Source organism: Polyodon spathula, chromosome 14, assembly GCF_017654505.1.
Source record: "Polyodon spathula isolate WHYD16114869_AA chromosome 14, ASM1765450v1, whole genome shotgun sequence".
Taxonomy (NCBI): domain Eukaryota; kingdom Metazoa; phylum Chordata; class Actinopteri; order Acipenseriformes; family Polyodontidae; genus Polyodon; species Polyodon spathula.
In genome coordinates, this window is record NC_054547.1 from 38,321,029 (window position 1) to 38,343,617 (window position 22,589).

General features: G+C 41.5%; 1 protein-coding gene across 4 annotated transcripts; it reads left to right on the forward strand.

Annotated features, from left to right (window-relative positions):
- Positions 1–451: 451 nt before the first annotated feature.
- Positions 452–22,495, forward strand: LOC121326814 (mannan-binding lectin serine protease 1-like). Of its 4 annotated transcripts, XM_041270338.1 has the most exons (15): positions 1,407–1,653; positions 7,065–7,242; positions 9,252–9,383; positions 10,825–11,021; positions 11,899–12,046; positions 12,701–12,819; positions 13,362–13,440; positions 15,687–15,827; positions 16,239–16,313; positions 19,902–20,036; positions 20,396–20,500; positions 20,714–20,911; positions 21,094–21,161; positions 21,559–21,658; positions 22,169–22,495. In XM_041270338.1, the coding sequence occupies exons 1-15, from the start codon at positions 1,462–1,464 to the stop codon at positions 22,360–22,362; spliced, it is 2,061 nt and encodes a 686-aa protein (XP_041126272.1). In that variant the 5' UTR covers positions 1,407–1,461; the 3' UTR covers positions 22,363–22,495. The 4 variants fall into 4 exon arrangements, with proteins under 4 accessions (XP_041126270.1, XP_041126271.1, XP_041126272.1 ...); XM_041270336.1 differs by lacking the exons at positions 19,902–20,036; positions 20,396–20,500; positions 20,714–20,911; ... (1 more) ...; positions 21,559–21,658; positions 22,169–22,495 and adding exons at positions 452–581; positions 17,247–18,944 and having other exon boundaries at positions 1,392–1,653; XM_041270337.1 differs by lacking the exons at positions 19,902–20,036; positions 20,396–20,500; positions 20,714–20,911; ... (1 more) ...; positions 21,559–21,658; positions 22,169–22,495 and adding exons at positions 452–581; positions 17,247–18,944 and having other exon boundaries at positions 1,431–1,653.
- Positions 22,496–22,589: the final 94 nt, after the last annotated feature.

A 22,589-nucleotide genomic window follows, 5' to 3' on the forward strand; every position in this document is an offset into this window, starting at 1 on the left:
ATATATATATATATATATATATATATATATATATATATATATATATATATATATATATATATATATATATATATATATATAATATTGTAATATATAACGTAATCCCACAGTTTATTTGCATCCTTTATAAAGTCTCCCATAGTGAAAGCATGGCACATGTAAGCAGTGTGGAATATAAACATTGCAAACCATGGTAAAATGCATTAGTTTAACCACGGGGAAACGGGAAAATAAACAAATAAGCAAACAAATTACATAATCAATTAAATAAATACTTTAATAAATAATGAAACTCATATGCAAGCGGTGATTGGAACGTGTTTAAGTTGATGTAAAATGTCAATCGATAAGACGAGCTGGTGCTGTGTTGAATAGTAGAACACAGCAGGACTGGTTGCTTTTTTTAATTCTGTTGTTTTTTTGTGTGTGTTCTGCAGCGAAGTGCTCTTGGGTAAACATTGGAATGTGACGTGAATTAGGAATGCAAGTCCATGCACAGATCTTGTACAGCAACCAACTCACACTCAAGCTGTATCGCTCTGGGAGACGAGACGCCAGCACAATAGCACTGAGACAATGAGGTTAGAATTTTTACTTTCTGTCACAGTGATAAATACAATTTTTAAAAAGAGCTTGCTGTAATCACAGACAGGAAACAAATCGATTATTATGTATGCTTTTAATGAAAGTTTGGTAGACTGTCAAGAATCCTTGTTTGTGCAGTTTCCAGAGGCGTTACTTGCAGGGCCATTTTTCATTGTGTAATGCATTGTAAAAACGTTCGAAATTATTGAGTTTTGTATATAATAATAATAATAATAATAATAATAATAATAATAATAATAATAATAATAAAACCGTCCTTGATTAAATGTATTGTAGCTGGTTTTGCTAATTGCTCAATGTAAGGTTTAAAAAAGCGTCTTACACAATATTTTAGTTCACTTGAAAAGTAACACGTTTCACAATTAATTATAATTAATTATTACGTTAGAATTAGTATTATTTTTTCGGCAGGTCATATTTTATTTTCCTTTAGTCAAGGTTATCATCAGGATTTGTAACTCTTTGTTAAGTTTTAATATGAACACACAATGTAACCATGCATAAATACGCATAAGATGTATTTGTTGCTTAACCTGGATGTATCCAATTGCGAGGGCTGTACTGATGCTTTTATTGTTGTGGGAATAAGCTTCACAATTATACAGAAGCATTTTTAATCCTCAGGCATATAGGCGTCACAGTGGGCCAATTCTCTAGCTTTATCCCAGGGAGGCCTTGTGGAATGAGATTTAACTTAACCTCACCCACCACGCAATTGAGCACCGTTGGCATGAGATGTGCTTGCAGAACTACAGAGACCCGATCTTGCACTGCACTCACAGCAGTTTCAATTCTTCTCTCCCCCCTTCCCCACCCCCCCTCAGATTTCTCGTCTTGCTTGCCCTGTATATCTTCATGCCCCAGTCTGGAGCTGTTGAATTAACTGAGATGTATGGCTCCATCCAGTCTCCCAATTTTCCAGATTCCTATCCCAAGAACTCTGAGGTTTCCTGGAATATTACAGTCCCGGAAGGATTTAAAGTCAAACTTTATTTTATGCATTTTGACTTGGAACCGTCCTACCTCTGTGAATACGACTATGTAAAGGTAAGAAAAAAGTGAAATGTCCAGTGAAATAAATTAAATAAATCCAACATACAGCACAGTTTACGTTTCCTGAGAATATTGAGTTTTACAGCAAGCAGCAGATGCGATTGGAACCCAATTGATATGTCTCAAGGCGTTACTGCTAACAGTTTGATTTTCCTTTTGCAAAAAGTGCAGCAAGTTGCATTTTGACTTAAATTTATAAGCATGTCATGTCATGGCAGACTTAACAAGGCTTCATTGCAAAGCTATGCACTGGTACAAATGCAGTCTATCATCCATCTTCATTAGCCAGATACCACAGAGGCCGTGCTTGTATCAGGGTTCATTTAGAGGGGTCACAGCTAGTTATCCAGCACTGGACAGTGCTGTGAAACTGAACAGGAGCTGGCTCTCATTCCTCTACAGCAGCTTTTCTGCTGGTAGCTTGATCACTGTGTGTTCCTCCAGCTTCCAGATACATAAACAGAGGGGTCAGAAACACAGGGTAGCATGAACTGGAGACCCCAGGCATGTATACTCTCTGTCGATCATTTACTTTAGAACAGGACAGGACAGTAAACACACAGAGAAACATGTTGGCCAAGGTCAGCATGGTCACTGTTTTCACAAGCAAAGCTAGTGCAGGTTGCGTGGGGGAATGTGGCTGGATGTGGTAACTCTTTATTGTGTAGCTGGATGTGGTAACTCTTTATTGTGTAGCTGGAGGTGGTAACTCTCATTGTGTAGCTGGATGTGGTAACTCATTGTGTAGCTGGATGTGGTAACTCTTCATTGTGTAGCTGGATGTGGTAACTCTTCATTGTGTAGCTGGATGTGGTAACTCTTTATTGTGTAGCTGGATGTGGTAACTCATTGTGTAGCTGGATGTGGTAACTCATTGTGTAGCTGGATGTGGTAACTCTCATTGTGTAGCTGGATGTGGTAACTCTTCATTGTGTAGCTGGATGTGGTAACTCTCATTGTGTAGCTGGATGTGGTAACTCTCATTGTGTAGCTGGATGTGGTAACTCTTTATTGTGTAGCTGGATGTGGTAACTCTTTATTGTGTAGCTGGATGTGGTAACTCATTGTGTAGCTGGATGTGGTAACTCTTCATTGTGTAGCTGGATGTGGTAACTCATTGTGTAGCTGGATGTGGTAACTCATTGTGTAGCTGGATGTGGTAACTCATTGTGTAGCTGGATGTGGTAACTCTTCATTGTGTAGCTGGATGTGGTAACTCATTGTGTAGCTGGATGTGGTAACTCTCATTGTGTAGCTGGATGTGGTAACTCTTTATTGTGTAGCTGGAGGTGGTAACTCTCATTGTGTAGCTGGATGTGGTAACTCTTCATTGTGTAGCTGGATGTGGTAACTCTTATTGTGTAGCTGGATGTGGTAACTCTCATTGTGTAGCTGGATGTGGTAACTCATTGTGTAGCTGGATGTGGTAACTCTTCATTGTGTAGCTGGATGTGGTAACTCTTCATTGTGTAGCTGGATGTGGTAACTCTTTATTGTGTAGCTGGATGTGGTAACTCTTTATTGTGTAGCTGGATGTGGTAACTCTTTATTGTGTAGCTGGATGTGGTAACTCTTTATTGTGTAGCTGGATGTGGTAACTCATTGTGTAGCTGGATGTGGTAACTGGATGTGGTAACTCTTCATTGTGTAGCTGGATGTGGTAACTCTTCATTGTGTAGCTGGATGTGGTAACTCATTGTGTAGCTGGATGTGGTAACTCTTTATTGTGTAGCTGGATGTGGTAACTCTTCATTGTGTAGCTGGATGTGGTAACTCTTCATTGTGTAGCTGGATGTGGTAACTCTTTATTGTGTAGCTGGATGTGGTAACTCATTGTGTAGCTGGATGTGGTAACTCATTGTGTAGCTGGATGTGGTAACTCATTGTGTAGCTGGATGTGGTAACTCTCATTGTGTAGCTGGATGTGGTAACTCTCATTGTGTAGCTGGATGTGGTAACTCTTTATTGTGTAGCTGGATGTGGTAACTCTTCATTGTGTAGCTGGATGTGGTATTGTGTAGCTGGATGTGGTAACTCATTGTGTAGCTGGATGTGGTAACTCTTCATTGTGTAGCTGGATGTGGTAACTCTTTATTGTGTAGCTGGATGTGGTAACTCATTGTGTAGCTGGATGTGGTCTTTATTGTGTAGCTGGATGTGGTAACTCATTGTGTAGCTGGATGTGGTAACTCATTGTGTAGCTGGATGTGGTAACTCATTGTGTAGCTGGATGTGGTAACTCATTGTGTAGCTGGATGTGGTAACTCTTTATTGTGTAGCTGGATGTGGTAACTCTTCATTGTGTAGCTGGATGTGGTAACTCTTTATTGTGTAGCTGGATGTGGTAACTCTTTATTGTGTAGCTGGATGTGGTAACTCATTGTGTAGCTGGATGTGGTAACTCTCATTGTGTAGCTTGCTCAAATCCTGCTTTATTACTAAAACACCCTTGTGAATATTGCTTTGTCTATTGATTATTGCTTTTGTTTGTAATAAAGTTAATCTGCAGGACTTTCCATCAGCCAGGAACTGGGAATTTAGCTTGATCATGGTAAACAGTGTAGCAAAGGGTGGTGTGGAGTACTTACAGTGAAGCACAGTGAATGCATGACGCAACACAGGTACACACAGGAGGAGTACAATCCTTCTCATTCAGAGGCCTGGCTGTGAGGTACAAAGGGCAGGTAGCTCTGGTTCCCAAGGTGATTATTCTCAGCAGTCATTAGCACAGCTGTTTAGGATACATTGGATCACTTAACCCCTCCAACGTAACTGTTGTATTACAATTGCGGTACGTGCATGCTGAGGTCAGTACAGAAAAAAAAGAAAAAACAATCATAGGAACAATCTTGGCCTTTCTTTGTCCTGTATGTCCCATGAATCTTCTGTTGAGCAATGCGTATCTTATGTATTTAATATAGTATGGAACTTTACTGAAGAGAGTTTTAGCAAAACGATAGCTGCTCTGCTGACTTTTATAGTGCAGATAAAGGTTGCCCAATAGATTTCTTTATTCTTCTAACAGAACAACGTATTAACCTTGCAGGAAGCTGAGGGTTTATGTATGTGGCCATAGCTGTGGTGAAGTTAATAGCATTCATTCCACATGACATACCGGAGCACTGGGCACATTAATACAAAGCATTCCATCCTCCCTGGTGGACATTCATATTCAAATAGCCTTGCAGAATGGCAGCATGGATTAATCCAAAACCGCAGCTGTGAAACACAAACAGCACTAACTCGGGCCGCATGCCAGTGTAAAGCTAGTGAGGGGAGAAATTAAAAAAGCTGCGATCCCAGGATGGAGAAATGAGATCACTTCATTCCAGAAGCGTTGATGCAGCAATCATCTGCCCGAAGCGTTTGAAGATGTTAATTGAGAAGTCACTGACATGCTCAGCCTTCATGCCTTGTGTTGCAGCAAGTGTGTGTAGCAGCGTGTGGAACTGGACTGGGGTGCTCCTGACTCATGCACAACACTTTTAACTTTGGAAGTTTGACCCTCTTCTGGAATCAGATAGCCATCATCACACCCAGAAACACTTGATCTTTGAACAAGCTGCATCGATCTGGTTACAATTCAGCGCTTATTTTTACTTTCATCTCATCCAGTTAGATCCCTAGTGTTGGCGCAAGTACCATGCTAAACAAGAATGGGGGCTAAACAATCACTAAGACAGATGCCAGAGTCACTCCATAGCGCCCAGTGCCTTCCCTTGCAGACATACACTGTAACAGCCCAGTCACTAAATCAGACAGATACCCATCCTTTGTTAATGTGATAGTTTCCCAGGAACCATAGTTCCTTGAGGACCCCTAACAAAACCAGAACAATTCTACACACTTTGGCACAATTGGGACTTGCTGAAATGAATTGCAGGTGATATTCTGGCCAGGATAAAGGAGTTTTGAGTAGAATACTGAGACCTATTAAAAGCAGGTGCCCTTCATCAGACTAAACATATGGAATTACTTAGACTATAAAGAGGTACAGTAACTGTTGCACTTGGTGAAAATCCCTTTTCAAATGCTGCAGGCCACCCCTAGCACATCAGCATCGGACTGCATGAAATTTACCCAGGGGGTCGGTGACATGTACTGACAGTCAAAGTAAACACGCGGCTGTGGAGCAAGATACAACAGCCATCTGCAGAACATGTGTGAAAACACACAGCCCTGAAAACAGGATTTGAAAGACCAGAGGCATTACCAGTTCATTCATCTTATTGGGCTTCTTCCTGTTGGACAAGCCACAGCATATTGCTTTTAATACCAGATATAAATGGCAACAGCTTAGTGCTTATTGCTTCCTGTTTTATTAATTAACAGGTGTCTTTGTAATTGTGTGCATCTGTTGGTGGGGGAGTGGGTTTACCTCATGCTAGGACCACCGGGCAATATTAAGATTAGTTTGGAGTTACCGGTACTGTACAGTAAGAGATTAAGATTAGTTTGGAGTTACCGGTACTGTATTGTAACAGATTAAGATTAATTTGGAGTTAGGGTACTGTATTGTAACAGATTAAGATTAGTTTGGAGTTAGGGTACTGTATTGTAACAGATTAAGATTAATTTGGAGTTACCGGTACTGTATTGTAACAGATTAAGATTAATTTGGAGTTAGGGTACTGTATTGTAACAGATTAAGATTAATTTGGAGTTAGGGTACTGTATTGTAACAGATTAAGATTAATTTGGAGTTAGGGTATTTGTAACAGATTAAGATTAATTTGGAGGTACTGTATTGTAACAGATTAAGATTAATTTGGAGTTACCGGTACTGTATTGTAACAGATTAAGATTAATTTGGAGTTAGGGTACTGTATTGTAACAGATTAAGATTAGTTTGGAGTTACCAGTACTGTTTTGTAACAGATTAAGATTAGTTTGGAGTTACCAGTACTGTACAGATGAGAGGGGCCACATTTAACTTTTGGTATTTGACAGTTCAATGGTGACCCTTGACTGCCATTGAATATTCCCCGTTAGTTGGCTGGCATTTCAAGGATGGTGGAGCCTATTTAAAAATGCTGTGTTACTCTGGATGGAAAAACTGACCTTTCCATCTAAAGCACCAGAGTCTATTCCTCCTTTAATATTCAGGATTGGCAGAATAGAGTGTGATTGAAGATTGGTAGGGGGTGGAGGTATTTAAAGCATGATGTCCAATAGTAATGTAATCTGTGTGGTCAAGTTCATCAAGTAGTTTTCTTCGTATTTTTTGAAATAATAATGCATGTGGGTATCTTTGATAAACATGGAGGTACACATATTGATACAATTCACTTTGCTGGACAGCTTGATTGCCATGAGGAATGAATGGAGGTGTCAGAACGGTTAACTGTGGCCCGGTTGCTCATCTGGTCTGCACTCTTAACGCAAAAGGATGTTTTGCCTTGTAGATCGAAGCAGAGCAAGAGCTGCTTGTGACTTTCTGCGGCCGGGAGAACACGGACACGGAGCAGGTCCCAGGGGAGCAGGTCATCATGTCCCCGGAAAACTCGCTGAGCGTCTCGTTCAGGTCGGACTTCTCTAACGAGGAGCGCTTTACTGGCTTTGAGGCTCACTACACCGCAGTGGGTAAGGAAGCACGTGACCCTGTATAGAAAACAAACACTCATAACATATAGATGTGAGAACTTGAGGATCTCTTGTGGTCAGCTGTTACCACAGGATGGTCTAGTTGTGGACCCTATGGGGCAATTCCAGACGAGGTAAAGTGAAGATCTTTGATTTAGGGCCTGTTCAGTACAGTTTGGTTTGATAGGAGAACAATGTGAACAGCTAAGTTCGATTGGTAAATGAACCAAAACTAACCTAACCAAACCAAACTGAGACCACTTGAGGTGATAAACATAAATGTGAACCTCAGAGGGACTCGATTCGTTAGCAGACCAGAAACTAACCGGGTGCTGACTTCCACCGGAAGATTCGATTGTAGTTATCAAATAGGTGCGTCTAGGGGAACGATATGGACAGCAGAAGAAACAAGGGCACATTTTGAAATTTGGTCAGACGTCAAAATTCTGATATAACTTGATAAAACCCAGAAGCACACACAAATGTACTCTATTTGTTCACAAAGACTGAAAGATAAAGGATTTATAAGAAGTTGCGAGCGATGGGGGTTCAAAGTCAAAAAGATGCACCAGAAATACTTCAAAACAAGAGACCTGCTAAGAAAAAGTGGATCGTCGGCTGCTGTAACTGACAAGTGTCAAAATTGACATGAATTTGATGAAATTCCTGTTCTGGACATGATAACGTCTTGGACTGTCTTGATGTGGAAAATGAAACAGTGGTATTGGATCAGAATCTGTAGATACTGTGATTATTATTATTATTATTATTATTATTATTATTAATAATAATAATTAATTATAATATAATTATTAATTATTATTAATTATTTATTAATTATTCATTCTCTCTCTCTCTCTCTCTCTCTCTCTCTCTCTCTCTCTCTCTCTCTCTCTCTCTCTATATATATATTATATATATATAGATATATATTATACGTATATAAATGCACAAATCCCTTAAATTGAAAGGATGATTGTGATTTTGATTAAACAGTGCTAGCGCTTATTCCTTGGAGCTGAATACAGTGTAGATGAGTTTCACTATAGCTTTTGCACATATCACCTGGAAACACCTTTGTGGAAGTGTTTTTTTTTTTTTTTTTTTTTTTTTTTTTTTTTTGCAGCCGGTCACTTCAAAATACTACTTGTAGCGTATAGCGATACCCCTGCCCTTTCTATATTTATAGTGCGTACAGGATTAGCTTAAACGTATACAAAATATAAAAATATCTCCGTACCTTTTGAACGTTTTGTTGCCCAGTGGTTCTGTCCTCAAAAACATCAATATTCATTGGTGTCTTCTTTTAAGTGCTGCCTTCATCATCAAACACCGACGACTGCTGTGACTGAGACCGCTGTGCTCTGTACAGGAAACCCTTTTGCTCCGCATTACTTGCTTCATTATAGAATATTGCCCAAACTGCTGAACATAAAGAAATCATTCCCTCGCTCGCTTCCATCTTTACCAAGATGCTTTGTCAGATGGGACACTGTAAACATCCGCTCCATTTCTCATAAGAAAGGCGGTTATTCAATGTGAACACAAGTGAACTGAGTCCTGAGAAAACACAGAAGTGAACCAAGAAAACCAGCTCCAGTTTGCAACCAAACGAACTCGGTTTGTTTATACGCAAGTACAGTGTGAACAGCTAGTACATGGATACATTGTTTCAAAGTAAGCTAACCGAATTGAGATCGTTTGAAACGAACCCAGTGTGAATGATGCCTTGTATAACACCTTGTAATCAATTGGCATCTCACCCCATTGAATTGAATGGAGAGACAAAGGCCGGACGCGAACCACAAACCATACAGTTCATAGACGAATACCGTTCAACTAACCAGCAAGCTCTGCAGTCGAGAGGTAAGTACTGGTCAGTATTATTTACTCATCAGCCACTAGGAGAAGATTCATTTCAGCCTTTTACAGGCGAATACTTGACAGATTTCATTAGTTCAGTGTGCCGCTGTATGCCATTTTGACAGCCGTTGTTTCTCTTTCCCTAGATGTGGATGAATGTACAGAGAGAAACGATGAAGAGCTGGCCTGTGACCATTACTGCCACAATTACATTGGCGGATACTACTGCTCCTGCAGGTTTGGATACATCCTGCACTCTGACAACAGGACCTGCCGAGGTTTGTACTTCTCATGACAGGGTTAAGCTGCTGTCAGCTTCATTCTCTAATCGGCTTTCCCCCATACATACCATAGGGAGACAGTCCTTTTAAACGTCTAAAGGAGCTACCAACATATAAATATGCTTTTCTGTGGAAGTCTTCCATGCATCTGTACTAACCAGCGGCCCTGACCCCTGCATATATTCTGAAATTAGGAAAAGGCAGCAAGCAAACAGCTGAACGTGTGCAACCCGCCCCCTCTTCGGAATTGGAGGGGCGATAAATGTATTTTTTTTTTCCATTCCCAGTCATCCCCATGCAAGGGAAGTGATGTGGTGCAGTCACATGTGAGTAGCAGGTTTTTAAATGATCTGCAGTGGTGGTGAGAGCAGCATGGTTGCACAAGGTTGCACAGATGGAACTCTGTATGTACAGTACATATAAAAACAGCATTGTAGATATAAGCTTATGCCTGCAGTGATTACTGGCACAGAAAGTGTGATTGGTTTTTTGGGGGGTTTTTTGGACGATTTATTGATGTTTAGAGTAAAGATTAATGTTTAGAAAATGCTAAATAAAGTGTATGTAAGAAAGAGACTGCGTGCATTTCTCAGACTGAATTGCTTTGCGTTATACATTTATGTGATTAGAAGAGGCTGGGTGGGGTCTGCTCATACCACACACTACTTATTTCAAGCAATGTGGTCCACTTTCATCTTTAATATGAGACACTCCAAATTAATCAAAACATTTAGAATTAATTTTCTTTTTAAAAACTGCAGCTTTCCAGGATATTTTAATCATCACACTTAATTGCAGGATATATTATAGCTTTTTATCATGCGGTATCAATTTGTCTTAACATTAGCCATATTCACATACAGCTTTGACAGCCTTTTATGTTTTTCATTATCTTTATTAGCACACCCACATCAAAATCGCTCTTTTTTTTAAATAAAGAGTTGGTTTATCCTGTCATAAAGTTCTAATTGATTAACCCTTTTTGAACACATATGAGATGAAGTCTAGCCTGTGAAACACGCACATACAGGATTTTCCTGTTTTAGATTTAGTAAAACCAAATGCGTCTTGCAGCTAATCACCCCATTGTTTGTAATGAGAACAAGATGTCTGGATTTAGAACAACATTTGCACAATAATCACCTCGTCTTATGAGCACAAGTTTGAGAGACTTCTAATGAATTGGTGTGTAACTCAGTGTGCTGCATTGCCGTTATTGATTCTGTGCTGTTCCCAGTCGGTGAGATGAGAGGAGGTTAAAAGCTCTAAAGCCACGAATGCAGATGAGCCCGGCTCTTTTGCATTGTGGTTAAGATGCTTGCTTGCGGTGTGCCGGGTCGCCGGTTTGTGCCTAGCCTCTGCCCTGTTACATCTACAGGTTCCTGTTAGAGATTGCAAATTATCTCAACTTTACGCGGTGGTTATTTGAACCCTCTAGTGGAGTGCAGCGACAACCTGTTCATTGAGAGGACGGGCGTGATCACAAGCTCTGACTTCCCCAATCCGTACCCCAAGAGCTCTGACTGCCTGTACAGGATTGAGCTGCAGGAGGGCTTTATGATCAGCCTGGAGTTCGATGACAGCTTCGACATTGAAGACCACCCTGAGGTCACCTGTCCTTACGACTACCTAAAGGTGAGCAGCAGAAGAAAGATCATTATGATTTTCATAACAGAGGTGAAGTGAACTGAGAGTCTGCTCAACAGCTGACAGAGGGGTGTAGTGCAGGGACCAGCATGGCATATAGTCCTTCAACATTTACATCAATATTCAAATATGCTTTAGTTTTTAGTTAGCTGGAAAAGAAAACCCTATTAAGAAAATATACATATATCTCACAGGATTGAAATAAACCCAGTAACCCATCAGATCACCTGTTAAACAAACAAGAGAAGCCAGGATAGGCTTTGAAAACACTGGGGACAGTTTAAAGCCAATGAGAAGGAGGTTTACAACATAATTCATTAGTAATATAAAAGTTACAGTGTCTTAAACAAGTTAATGTCTGTTGCTTGAGGTTCTCCATTTCCTAGTAACCTTGGCAACCGAATATGGATCTGGATCTCTGCCAAGCCTTCAAAACATTATGTTCCACAGTAGACCACAGCATTACCATGCAGTAGTAACCCTTGAATAGACAAACCCACAGGCGGTAGGGTCAATCTGTTTCTTCTTTTTCAGATCTTTTACCAGAACAGAGTTCTGTCTTGTAATTTCAGTGCTAAGTTTGGATAAACTTATTTTGATTAAACAAAAAAAAAAAAGTTAAGAATCCATGGAATTTGTATTAGCTGATATGAGATCCGAGCAATGTTACCACGTTTGATGTCATCAGCAGCTGGAGCGAGGTACAAGCTCAGAATGCTACTATTAGTATGCTAATAAATCCGGGATTAGAGCACTTAAACACTGACTGAGGCATTTTTGTTTTATCACATTAGGCTAAAAAGGTGTAGCTGTTGTCCAACAAATACAGCTGTTAAACATATATTACCGTGTTGCCTGGTAACAGATCAAGGCTGGGAGGAAGGAGTTCGGGCCTCTGTGTGGCGAGAGGTCTCCCGGTCGAATCGAGACAGGGAGTAACAGCGTGCAGATCCTGTTCCACAGCGACAACTCTGGCGAGAGCAGAGGGTGGAAGTTATTCTACACTGCTGTGGGTAAGTAGCAGAGGGTGGAAGTTATTCTACACTGCTGTGGGTAAGTAGCAGAGGGTGGAAGTTATTCTACACTGCTGTGGGTAAGTAGCAGAGGGTGGAAGTTATTCTATACTGCTGTGGGTAAGTAGCAGAGGGTGGAAATTATCCTACACTGCTGTGGGTAAGTAGCAGAGGGTGGAAATTATCCTACACTGCTGTGGGTAAGTAGCAGAGGGTGGAAGTTATTCTACACTGCTGTGGGTAAGTAGTAGAGTGTGGAAATTATCCTACACTGCTGTGGGTAAGTGTTCTATGTGTTTCCAGCAGCAGATTAACAGGCATTTTAATGATTTAGAAATGAACTCATTGGCGTTCACTTCAGACAACTTACAAGCACCTAAATGAAATGTATGAATTTGTTTATTTCTGGTTCGGTAGCTTCATTGCGGAGCTTTTTTTTTTCCTTCCTGAAATAAATAAATAAATAAATGCAAGTGAAGTAAAGACCTCTGAAAATCTAGCCTCTTGTCTTTTTCAAAAGGGTTAAGAAAAATGAGAAAAGGCGACACCTTCAGTGTTTAGAGAATGAAAGTCTCTCTCTCTCTCTCTCTCTCTCTCTCTATATATATATATATATATATATATATATTTGTATGTATTTGTGTTTCCCAAAAGGGAACCCATGTCCTGTCCCACAGCCCCCAGAGAATGGCAAGATTGAGCCAGTCCTGGCGCAGTATTCCTTTACAGACCAGGTCCTCATCACCTGTGACACTGGGTACAACGTGCTGAAGGTAATACTGTACTGTATTTTTGCTGTAATTCCTGTACTTGTTTTTTTTTTTTTTTTTTTTTTTTTTCTGTGGTGTGTTTGGGTAACAAACAGTGTTAAGAATAAGAACTATCAATTTGAAGCATAAAGACATTTTAAATATTGGTATGTAAATAAATATGTTGCAAGCAACGACAGCCACTAGATTCCACATTGAATCCTTTATAACAGCTCAACTGTTAATCCTTTTTATTATTATTTGTATTATTTTATTGTTTGACAGAGTTTTTAAAGAGACCTCCTCTCCACCCAGTTGGAATGTTGAATTATGCATGGGGCTTTAAATTAAGGTTGTGGAGTTTACTAAGAGATTTCAGCGAACTGTGAAGTGCAGGTTGTGCATGCATCCAGGATTCGTGATGCCCTGAGCTTTGATGTAGGATGCACAGGTGGGCAGTCCAGGAATGAGGGCTCCCTTCCTGACAGTACCTGTTCACAGAGCTCAGTGCTGGTGCCTGTGTGGAGGTTTGCAAACAGCTGTGCAACTGCCTTGATTGTTCGCAGGACGATATAGAGGCCGAGCACTATCAGATTGAGTGTCGAAAAGAGGGTACTTGGAGCAGCAATGTCCCCATCTGTAAAAGTAAGGAACCTGTCATTGGACCGTTTATCAAATGAAAACAGGAGGAACGAATGGTGTGAAAAATCTGAAGTGTGTGTTTGGTGCATGGATTGGTGCAGGGTGTTTTGTAGGTCTCAGGACAGTCAGAGAATCTTTGGCTGCAGTTTCTCCAGGATGCTACATTTATTGACATGGTTCATACATTATGCATGACTCCGAGACAGTCTAATTAACTCCTGTCTTCCATCAGTCCGGGAACAGAAGAAACTGTGTTGAGAGCAAGCTTCAGGTTTAGAGTTTATTGTGGCACATTGAAGCGTTTGTTACAGTAGGATTGCCTTCATGTCAACATTGTTAATCATTTCTTGGGAGGCATCTGAATTGAGAATGAGTCATCACAGCTGCCTCTTTGTGAAATTGACTACTAACTACTCTTTACAATTCTTTCTTCTGCTTATAAACTCTGTTTCTGTCTGCTTTCTGTCTTTTTCTCTCATTTGCTGCTTTACAGAAAGGGAATTAAGGAAGACTAGAAGATCTGTGCCGAGCACCCTCATGAAGCATTCACTGGTGTAGGAGTAAAGCAGGAGACAGGAAAGAGATGTACTAGTAACAGTACCATGGAAAGATATGCAGCTAACTACAGGGTTTATCAGAAAACATTTTATCTTGATTAGACATTAAAAAAGTCCTGGCCATGTCTACTGGAAGGATTCCGGTTCTAAACAGAATCTCTTCAAAGAATGAGTACAGTAGCACTGATTCTTAATGATTCTGTAACTACATGCAGTTAAAACAAAAGCCTCAGAACACCTTAGAGCACTTAAATACTATATAGATACTCTAGTAACAAATCATAAATGTATGTACATAGATAGTTTTTGTAGACAGTTTTTAAGTAGATAGCAGTTACAGCAGCTATTGGAAGTTAAAGAATGTTGAGCATTTTGGAAATCTTACGTTTCACCAAACTTGGGTGACATGAAGGGATCCAGTTAACAGACTCCAAATACAACAGGACTGCTGATAACTGGTATGATCATGTTGTCTTTGTGATTAGTTTCTATGCTCATCTTAGGACTCATTTATCACTAACCAGGTGAATGTGGAACCATATGACTTGATCCACAGCACATGGTCAAGTCACCCTTACACACAGAACTTTACTAAGATGCATTTGGTCAATAGAATGTATGTTTAAGTAGAGCTTACAATTAAAGAAGCACTTCCCTCAAGCATCAAGGATTACAAAGCCAGGCTGTAGACGTCGGGACATAATCAATGAAAGCCTGATCAAAGCAGGGACAGGGAAACTAGCTGATCGCAGCACATCGTAGAAAGCAACACAGAGAAAAGTATTATACAGCGCGGAGAAATATAGTCCAGCTGCAAAACATTTTAGGAAATTGACACATTTGCCCTGTTTCTTTTCCTTTGGTTTTGAAGTTAACCCCACTGTGTCTACTTGTCTCATAACATCTTAAAAATATAACACAGAAGAAAACATGAACAAAAATAGTTGACTCAGCTGAGTTTCAGAATAGGACTCTGCCCCATAGTGATACCTCTGTATGACTCAGCGACCTGTTCATGCAGCAGTTTGACCTTAGCAAAATGTTCTTTCCCTTTTTGTTAATCTGTGTTCTGTGATTCTGTACTCTGCCCTTTTCTTTTCTGCATTATTGTTGATCAGTTTGCACTTTCGTATCTTGCAGATATGAATCAAATAATAAAGATGATTTGTCAAAACTGTCTTGACTCCGGTCTGCATGTTTTCACCATTGGGTGTTCACTGTATGATAGATAGATAGATAGATAGATAGATAGATAGATAGATAGATAGATAGATAGACAGACAGACAGATAGATAGAATCTCCACTAGGTGTCACTGTTTGTTTGGTCGTTTTCATGTGATACTACTCTAAACATTTCTGTAGAAAAATTATGAACAGGCATGGTTTGTATTTAAATAAAGTTTGTACCATAATCCTTAACATCCTTACAAAAGTCATCAATCCACTCACTCAATTTCCACGTTTTTGCTAGAACTTTCAAATAACCCCACAACCTAACCACGATGTACCTCCTTAATGTTTAGTGACACAGAACATAGCACTTAGCTCTTTACTGATTAATTAAGTAACATCATTGAACCGGAACTGTAGCTAATGCATGTGTCTCAACTCGGTGCCGATGAGCGGGTTCTGTCTGAAGATTAGCTGGTGTCATGGCTTTGTCTCTGATGTAATTTCCTGTGCTGTTGCAGTTGTTGACTGTGGAGCCCCAGTGGAGCTGGAGCATGGATCGGTCACCCCTGACAGTAGGGACAATCTCACCATCTTTGGCTCCAGCATTCAGTATTCCTGCCAGGGGCCACGCTATCACATGTACCCTGCAATTAACAGCAGTAAGTACCCTGTTATCAAACAATGGGACAGCTGTCATTCTCTGCAAGATTTATTTACTCATAAACTAAAGGCATTGACAAAACACCTTATGAAAATATTTGTGCTGTATCTTCTCAAAACTGAAAGTAGAGCATCATAAGCAATAGCATATATTTAAAAAAAAAATAGCTGTCCTCACAGCACACCTGCAAACATTTCACACCTGAACGAGATACAGAGACAGCCAAGGTTAACAATTCCACCTATGATGCCTGATTAATGGAACACGCTGTATTAAAATAAGTATCCACTTAATATTGGAACTACCGGCAATGCATTAACTGTATTGTCAAAACTGCAAAATTGAGGACATTTACTTAAACTGGTCTCGATCATGTGCAGCACACTACAGTAATACACATTTTTTCTAGGCACATATATTTGTGGTGAGAAAGGGCTCTGGGTGAACGAAGAACTCGGCACCAAACGACCTTCTTGCATGGCAGGTAAGAAAAACATGACATGTGCCAAATATTACCAAAGTTATACTTTTTTAAGCTGTCAGCACTCACCTGGGACTGCAGTATATATTCAGATAAACACTAAGGGTCACTAAACAACCATGTCTCTATGTACAGTGCAGTGTGTGGAATTGGAGTGGGCCGAACTTATTGCATCAGCATTCTATCTTAATAAAGTGATCTGTTTAAATATCATCAAGCTTTGCAAGTTGCATTGAGCTTCCTGATGAAGCAAGCCCACCTTGGTGATTCCAGTATTACAGACTGGTTTGCTTGGTTTGCTTGGTTTAAGAGATGCCGTTGTCTCAGTTTAAATGTCCATGAACTCTGAGCTCCCCTGGACAGCTCTTGGAAGACACTGAAGACCTCTTCCTTTACTCCCTAGCTGGCACACGTTTGGCAATGTGCTGGGTGTTTGTTGATCTCCCTGTGGGAGGCAGTGGGTCGACTACTTTTAAAGGTATTTCTGTTTTTAGAGCAATGATGCAATGCCGGGTAGACCTGTGCTCTCATCATTGCCTTAGTGCTGGTAGATTATGCCAGAGCGTTTTAAACCCTTGGGGTATTTTTTACAGTGGTTTTCTTGAAATAGTTTGAAATGTACTGGTCATGCTTTCTTTTGCTTGGTCTAATGTTTCACAGTGGTGTAACCAAACCAGACCCTGCACTCATTTAAACGGATGATGACGTTTCCAACAGGAATGATACTTGCTGTTTGTTTTGGTGTTGGGTCTTACTGTAGGAATCACCCTAGAAATCCCAAGGTTCCCCATTCTGGCATGTTTGGGAAAGGCTGTAATAAAATTGCACGTCCCAAAATTGCATAATCTACAAAGCTTGTCGGGGATTTTTTTTTTTTTAAAGATGTATACACGGAGGGTTTGGGATGCACTGAACTTGTTCTTTGCATTCTTCCAGCATGTGGGCAGCCTGTCAAGCCACTGCCGGCCTTGCTGAAGAGGATAGTGGGTGGGAGGAACGCAGAGCCAGGCTTCTTCCCCTGGCAGGCCCTCATCATGGTGGAGGACCTGTCACGAGTTCCTGAGGACAAGTGGTTTGGCAGTGGGGCCCTCCTCTCCGAGTCCTGGGTGCTGACCGTGGCGCACGTCCTGCGATCGCAGCGACGGGACAGCACAGTCGTCCCCGTGTCCAAGGAACATGTCACCGTCTACCTAGGGCTCCATGATGTGCGCAACAAGAGGGGCGCTGTGAACCTCACGGCCGAGAAGATCATCCTGCATGAGGACTTCAACCCTTGGAACTACAACAACGACATCGCCCTGGTCAAGCTGAAGGAGAAGGTCTCCATGAACCCTTGGGTGATGCCCGTGTGCCTGCCGCCGGTCGGGCAGGACTCGGCTGATCCTGAACCCCACACCCTGGGCTTGGTGGCCGGGTGGGGCATCTCCAATCCCAACGTCTCCATGGACAACGCAGTGAGTTCAGACCTGGGGATGGTGTCCGACGTCCTTCAGTACGTCAAGCTCCCGGTGGTCCTTCACTCGGAGTGCAAAACGAGCTACGAGTCGAGGTCCGGGAATTACAACATCACAGACAACATGTTCTGCGCAGGCTTCTACGAAGGTGGGAAGGACACATGTCTGGGAGACAGCGGAGGAGCCTTTGTGATGGAGGATCCCCAGTCTAAGAGATGGGTGGCCCAGGGGCTGGTTTCCTGGGGTGGGCCTGAAGAGTGCGGCAGCCAGCGAGTCTATGGAGTTTATACTAAGGTGTCCAAATACACAGAGTGGCTAGAAAATAAACTGGAGCCTTGAGCCAAAGGGCAAGCATAATATCTCCACCCAGATCATTAAGCATCACTTTACCAGGCGTAACTTCTTGTGCTGGTAATCCATTCAGTACAGGGCAGCCATAGCCCAAGTCTGTCTTGTATTTGATTCTCATTTAAATTCATTATAGAGTAGTAACGCTCACTCGCAGGATTTGACTGAATAGTCGGCCTCCACGTTGCTGGCAGGATGTTCTTCAGCACTCGAATGAAACAAAGCTGGACAGATTCCCTTCAAGATCACCGTGGCATTACCTGCACAGTATTAGCTCTCATTGCAGTGCTTGTTACACTTGGGTAAATGGACCTGACCAGTACTTGGATGGACTCCATGTAAACAGGTGCAGTACGAGCCAGAATTAACATGCGGACCTGGAAATGAATTAGCTCTGCACTTTTAAATACCTGGACAGACCACTTTTTGGGAAATGGGAACATTTTCTAAGGGGAATGCTCAGTTTTCTCACTCACATACTCCATGCTGCTTGTATTTCTCAAGCTGGAAATGACTCTCCATGCTAAATTTCAAGTGCAGTTTGCAGTCTCCATAGCCCCAGTGCCTGTTCCTTTGTATTGCTGTAGAAACACAGCCCAGGTTGGTGGTCTCTCGTGGAAGTATGTCATTCGACAATCTCACGCTCCAGAATGTATCTCACTTTTATAAGCTTTTATAAAACGTTACAGTGATCGAAGTGCACTTTTCATATCTTCATATATTTTTGTACCTTGGTGTCTGTTATGAATGTTATACTGTATACGCATGTGCATGGCAATATATACCCTATTTTGTATTTCTGCACTGATATTAAACACACTTCAAGTTAAAACCAAGCCTTCAAGTTCTCCTCTTTATACTGCAACATCCTGCAGTTCACAAGGTATTGTGCTGTTCTCTCTTCTTTAAAGAATATGTACTCTAAAGAGAGGATGAAGGAAGCTAGTCTTTGCACTTACTGCAGCTAACACATCTTCCTGCCACCTTGTGTTAGTTTCTGGAATAGACTAGTAACAGTGCTGTGAAGACATCACTGGTGGATCTTATTTTAATAACTGCTCAGTATGCTATGACATATAATGGTACCAAGGGAAAAAAAAAGTTGTTGTTCTAGAAACAAGCAAGTAAAAAATGAAACACAATTGCAGCATTACTAATGGTCATCGTGAAGCTCAATGAAAGAATCTGGAACTCAGTTGGATTTTGTTTTTAGTGCTCCTGACTCCTGGTGCAAGTGGCCAGTGCTTGCGCACACACACACACACACACACACACACACACACACACACACACACACACACACACAACCACCAAGAGGCCACATGAACACGGTTACACATCTCTATCTATTTGTGAACGAGGACCCTAAGCAGTGAGTGTCTGACTGCAGGAATGGGTAGAGTTGATACGGAGAGAGCAGGTTTAGAGATCCAGTCAAGAGTATCTGGATCAAAGAGACTTGGAACAAAACTCCAAACGTGGAATTCAATTCCCAGCTCTTAAATTAGCGCTCACCTTTATAACCATTATAGACGTTCTTTTTATTACCAATTCAGGCAATGCAAGACTCGTAGACTGTGAAGATGTGCAAGTGAGCAGTATTTGGAGAGCGCCTCTCTTTTGTATTGACAGCATTGCATGTCTCACTAAGTGCCCGTTGATGTTACAGTGCTAAGTTGTGGCCTGGCTGTTCTGTATAACTTGTAAACTCCCTCTGTGTTACATTGCCTACAAGTAGTGCTAATCAGAGTCTGTGAAGCATGACTGATTATCACCCGTCCCGTTGCAGTGTGCGGGGCGCCCCAGTTCAGCAGGGTTAAGAGGCAGAGGGTTGCCAATGGGCATTCTGCAACCAGAGGGGCATCTCCTTGGATCGCCATGCTGTCTAGGAACGGGCAGCCCTTCTGTGGAGGCTCGCTGATTGGTATGTACAGTATCTCTGGAAACAGCATACAAAAGTAGGCAAAGGGGAACAGTCGGACTCACTAACAATTATGTATCAGAAAGGTTGTTGTCATCTGTTTGTAATATAGTGATAAACATATAACACACACGCACACACACACACACACACACACACACACACACACACACACACACACACACACACACACACACAAACACACACACGCTCACACAACAACAACAACAACCACAACAATCTTATGGTAACATTTGAAGTGTCTAAAGGCAAAATATTCATGTTTTAAGCATATAAATAAAACCGGTACATGGGTTAGAGTGTTTATTTATTAATGGATGTTTTTTGTATTTATATTTTAGGTAGCAAGTGGATTGTTACAGCCGCTCACTGTCTTCTTGATCCCTTACACTCTGGAAACCCGGTCCCTGTTACTGTCAGCGCCGGGTCATTTCAAATCATTTTGGGTTTGTTTTTCTGTATATTGAGAAAAAAAAAAAAAAGTAATGCGACAGCCCCCTCTGGTGGCAGAGACCTAGAACACAGGAGGTGAATGTACAGTGCAGTGGCAAGGAAAATGTTTATTAATCTGAGCCAAAGTGAAAAATAACACCTGCAGTATACTGTGCTTGCATCATTTTGACTGCATTTTCTTTTTATTTTTTTTGTATTTCTTTCAGGGAAACACAGAACAAAAAGAAAGGATGACACAGAGCAGACGCTTCAAGCTGAGCAGCTCATTCTTCACCCTGCTTATCAAGCAGCCACATTTGAGTTTGATATTGCACTGCTGCAGCTTTCCAGACCAGCCACTTTCAATGACTACGTGCTTCCAGTGTGCCTCCCAGATGAAAGCCAGCACTCTGCCTTGCACGAAGGTACCGTATCACAGCAACGGCTGCTCTCCAGTATCTCAATATCTAATGCCTGGTAGTCAGCTCTCTGGTGATGGCACTGTATTGAGGGAAGCTCTGTAAGCCCCCAGGTTCATTCAGCAGTGTGCATGTTCAGTAGTGCTGATGGCACTGTCTTACTGAGGGAAGCTCTCTGTTCCCTGCAGGTGACATGATGATTGTCAGTGGGTGGGGGAAGCAATTCCTTCGTCGGCTGCCAGATTCCCTGATGGAGGTGAGTGAGTTAGCTCTAGTTTACAGCTTTCTGTCGTATCTCCAACAATCTTGAAGGGCGCAATACTTCAGATAAGGAATATAGCGTTCTCAGTGAAGTTAAAGAGAAAAAAACAAAACATGGTCAGGTCTTTACTCCAAAGGGCAGTTTGCAGGCTAAGGACTAAAAGTGGTTCAAATTGCATAATCCTAGCGCATACTGACATCTGCTGGTGTAAAAGTGCATAAAATTAAAAAGCTGCATTTCTTTCTATTCTTGCACGCTGTTTTTAATATTTTTTTTTTGTTCCAGTAGAAGCTGCTCTTGTAGTTTGCTCATTAGTGGTGCTCCTTGATTGGCTGAGTCTTGGGCTGGGCTGATGTTAATCTTAACATTCCTTTCTGTTTGTCATTTCCAGATAGAGATTCCTGTTGCTAACCAAGAACTCTGCAAAACGTCTTACAAGAGCTTGAACTGGAAGGTAACCGATGACATGTTATGTGCCGGAGAGAAGGAAGGTAAGTCCAGTGGTAATGCGTTATGTGATTTTACACTGGAAGCACGTCTGGATGGGTGCTCTGAAGTATACCTGGTATCACCTCAATGCTAACAATATTTCATAGCTTACCTGTTCAATACAGTCACTTTCTTTGTATGTTCTACATGCTCCTCTGTTGTTGTTGCCATGCTTGCTAACTATTCTAGCAAAATAGTATTAATATAAAGGTTCCTCAAGGCTGATTATGTGTAATTGAGTGAGGGGCATATTAGCTGAAAAACTATTGGTAAAAATAATGTACTGAAGCCTGTGCAACACTGATATGCTTCCCCATCTCACTTCCCCTCTGTAAGCCTTTATGGTAAAGCATTCTGAACACTATGATAAATCACATGTAATGCATTAGAAAAAGCTTGCTGGTGTTGCTGGTGCCTGCCTGCCTGCCTGCCTGCCTGCCTGCCTGTCTTCCTGTTTGCATTGCTTGACATTCAGTGATGGGTTCAGGAGCGCTTCCTCTTTCTGTTTCCAGGAGGAAAGGATGCCTGCCAGGGGGACTCTGGGGGTCCCATGGTGACCCTGAACCGGCACAGCGGTCGCTGGTTTTTAGCCGCAACTGTTTCCTGGGGCGATGGCTGTGGAATCAGTGGCAGATTTGGAGTGTACTCCAACGTTGTGAAGAGCCTGTCCTGGATCAGGAACATCACCGGAGTGGAGAATGTGTAATGAAGAGCCACAAGGCTCCCACAGGGAAAGTGCAGGGAGGCGTGGAATTGAACGTGTCTTTTTTGTAATCTAACTGGAAAAATGTAAATGAAAGCAAACGCACACCCTGAAATAAACTCATTTTACGACACAATCTTTGAATTACATGTACTGGTAGCGGTCCAATTCATTTAGATTGTGGCAATAGTCGCTTACTGATACACAGACTTGTTATTTCAGATTTATCA

Coding starts and splice junctions, on each gene's coding strand:
- LOC121326814 (XM_041270336.1), top strand. Junction 1,654..7,064: donor GTGAATACGACTATGTAAAG/GTAAGAAAAAAG, acceptor TTTGCCTTGTAG/ATCGAAGCAGAGCAAGAGCT. Junction 12,820..13,361: donor CTGGGTACAACGTGCTGAAG/GTAATACTGTAC, acceptor GATTGTTCGCAG/GACGATATAGAGGCCGAGCA.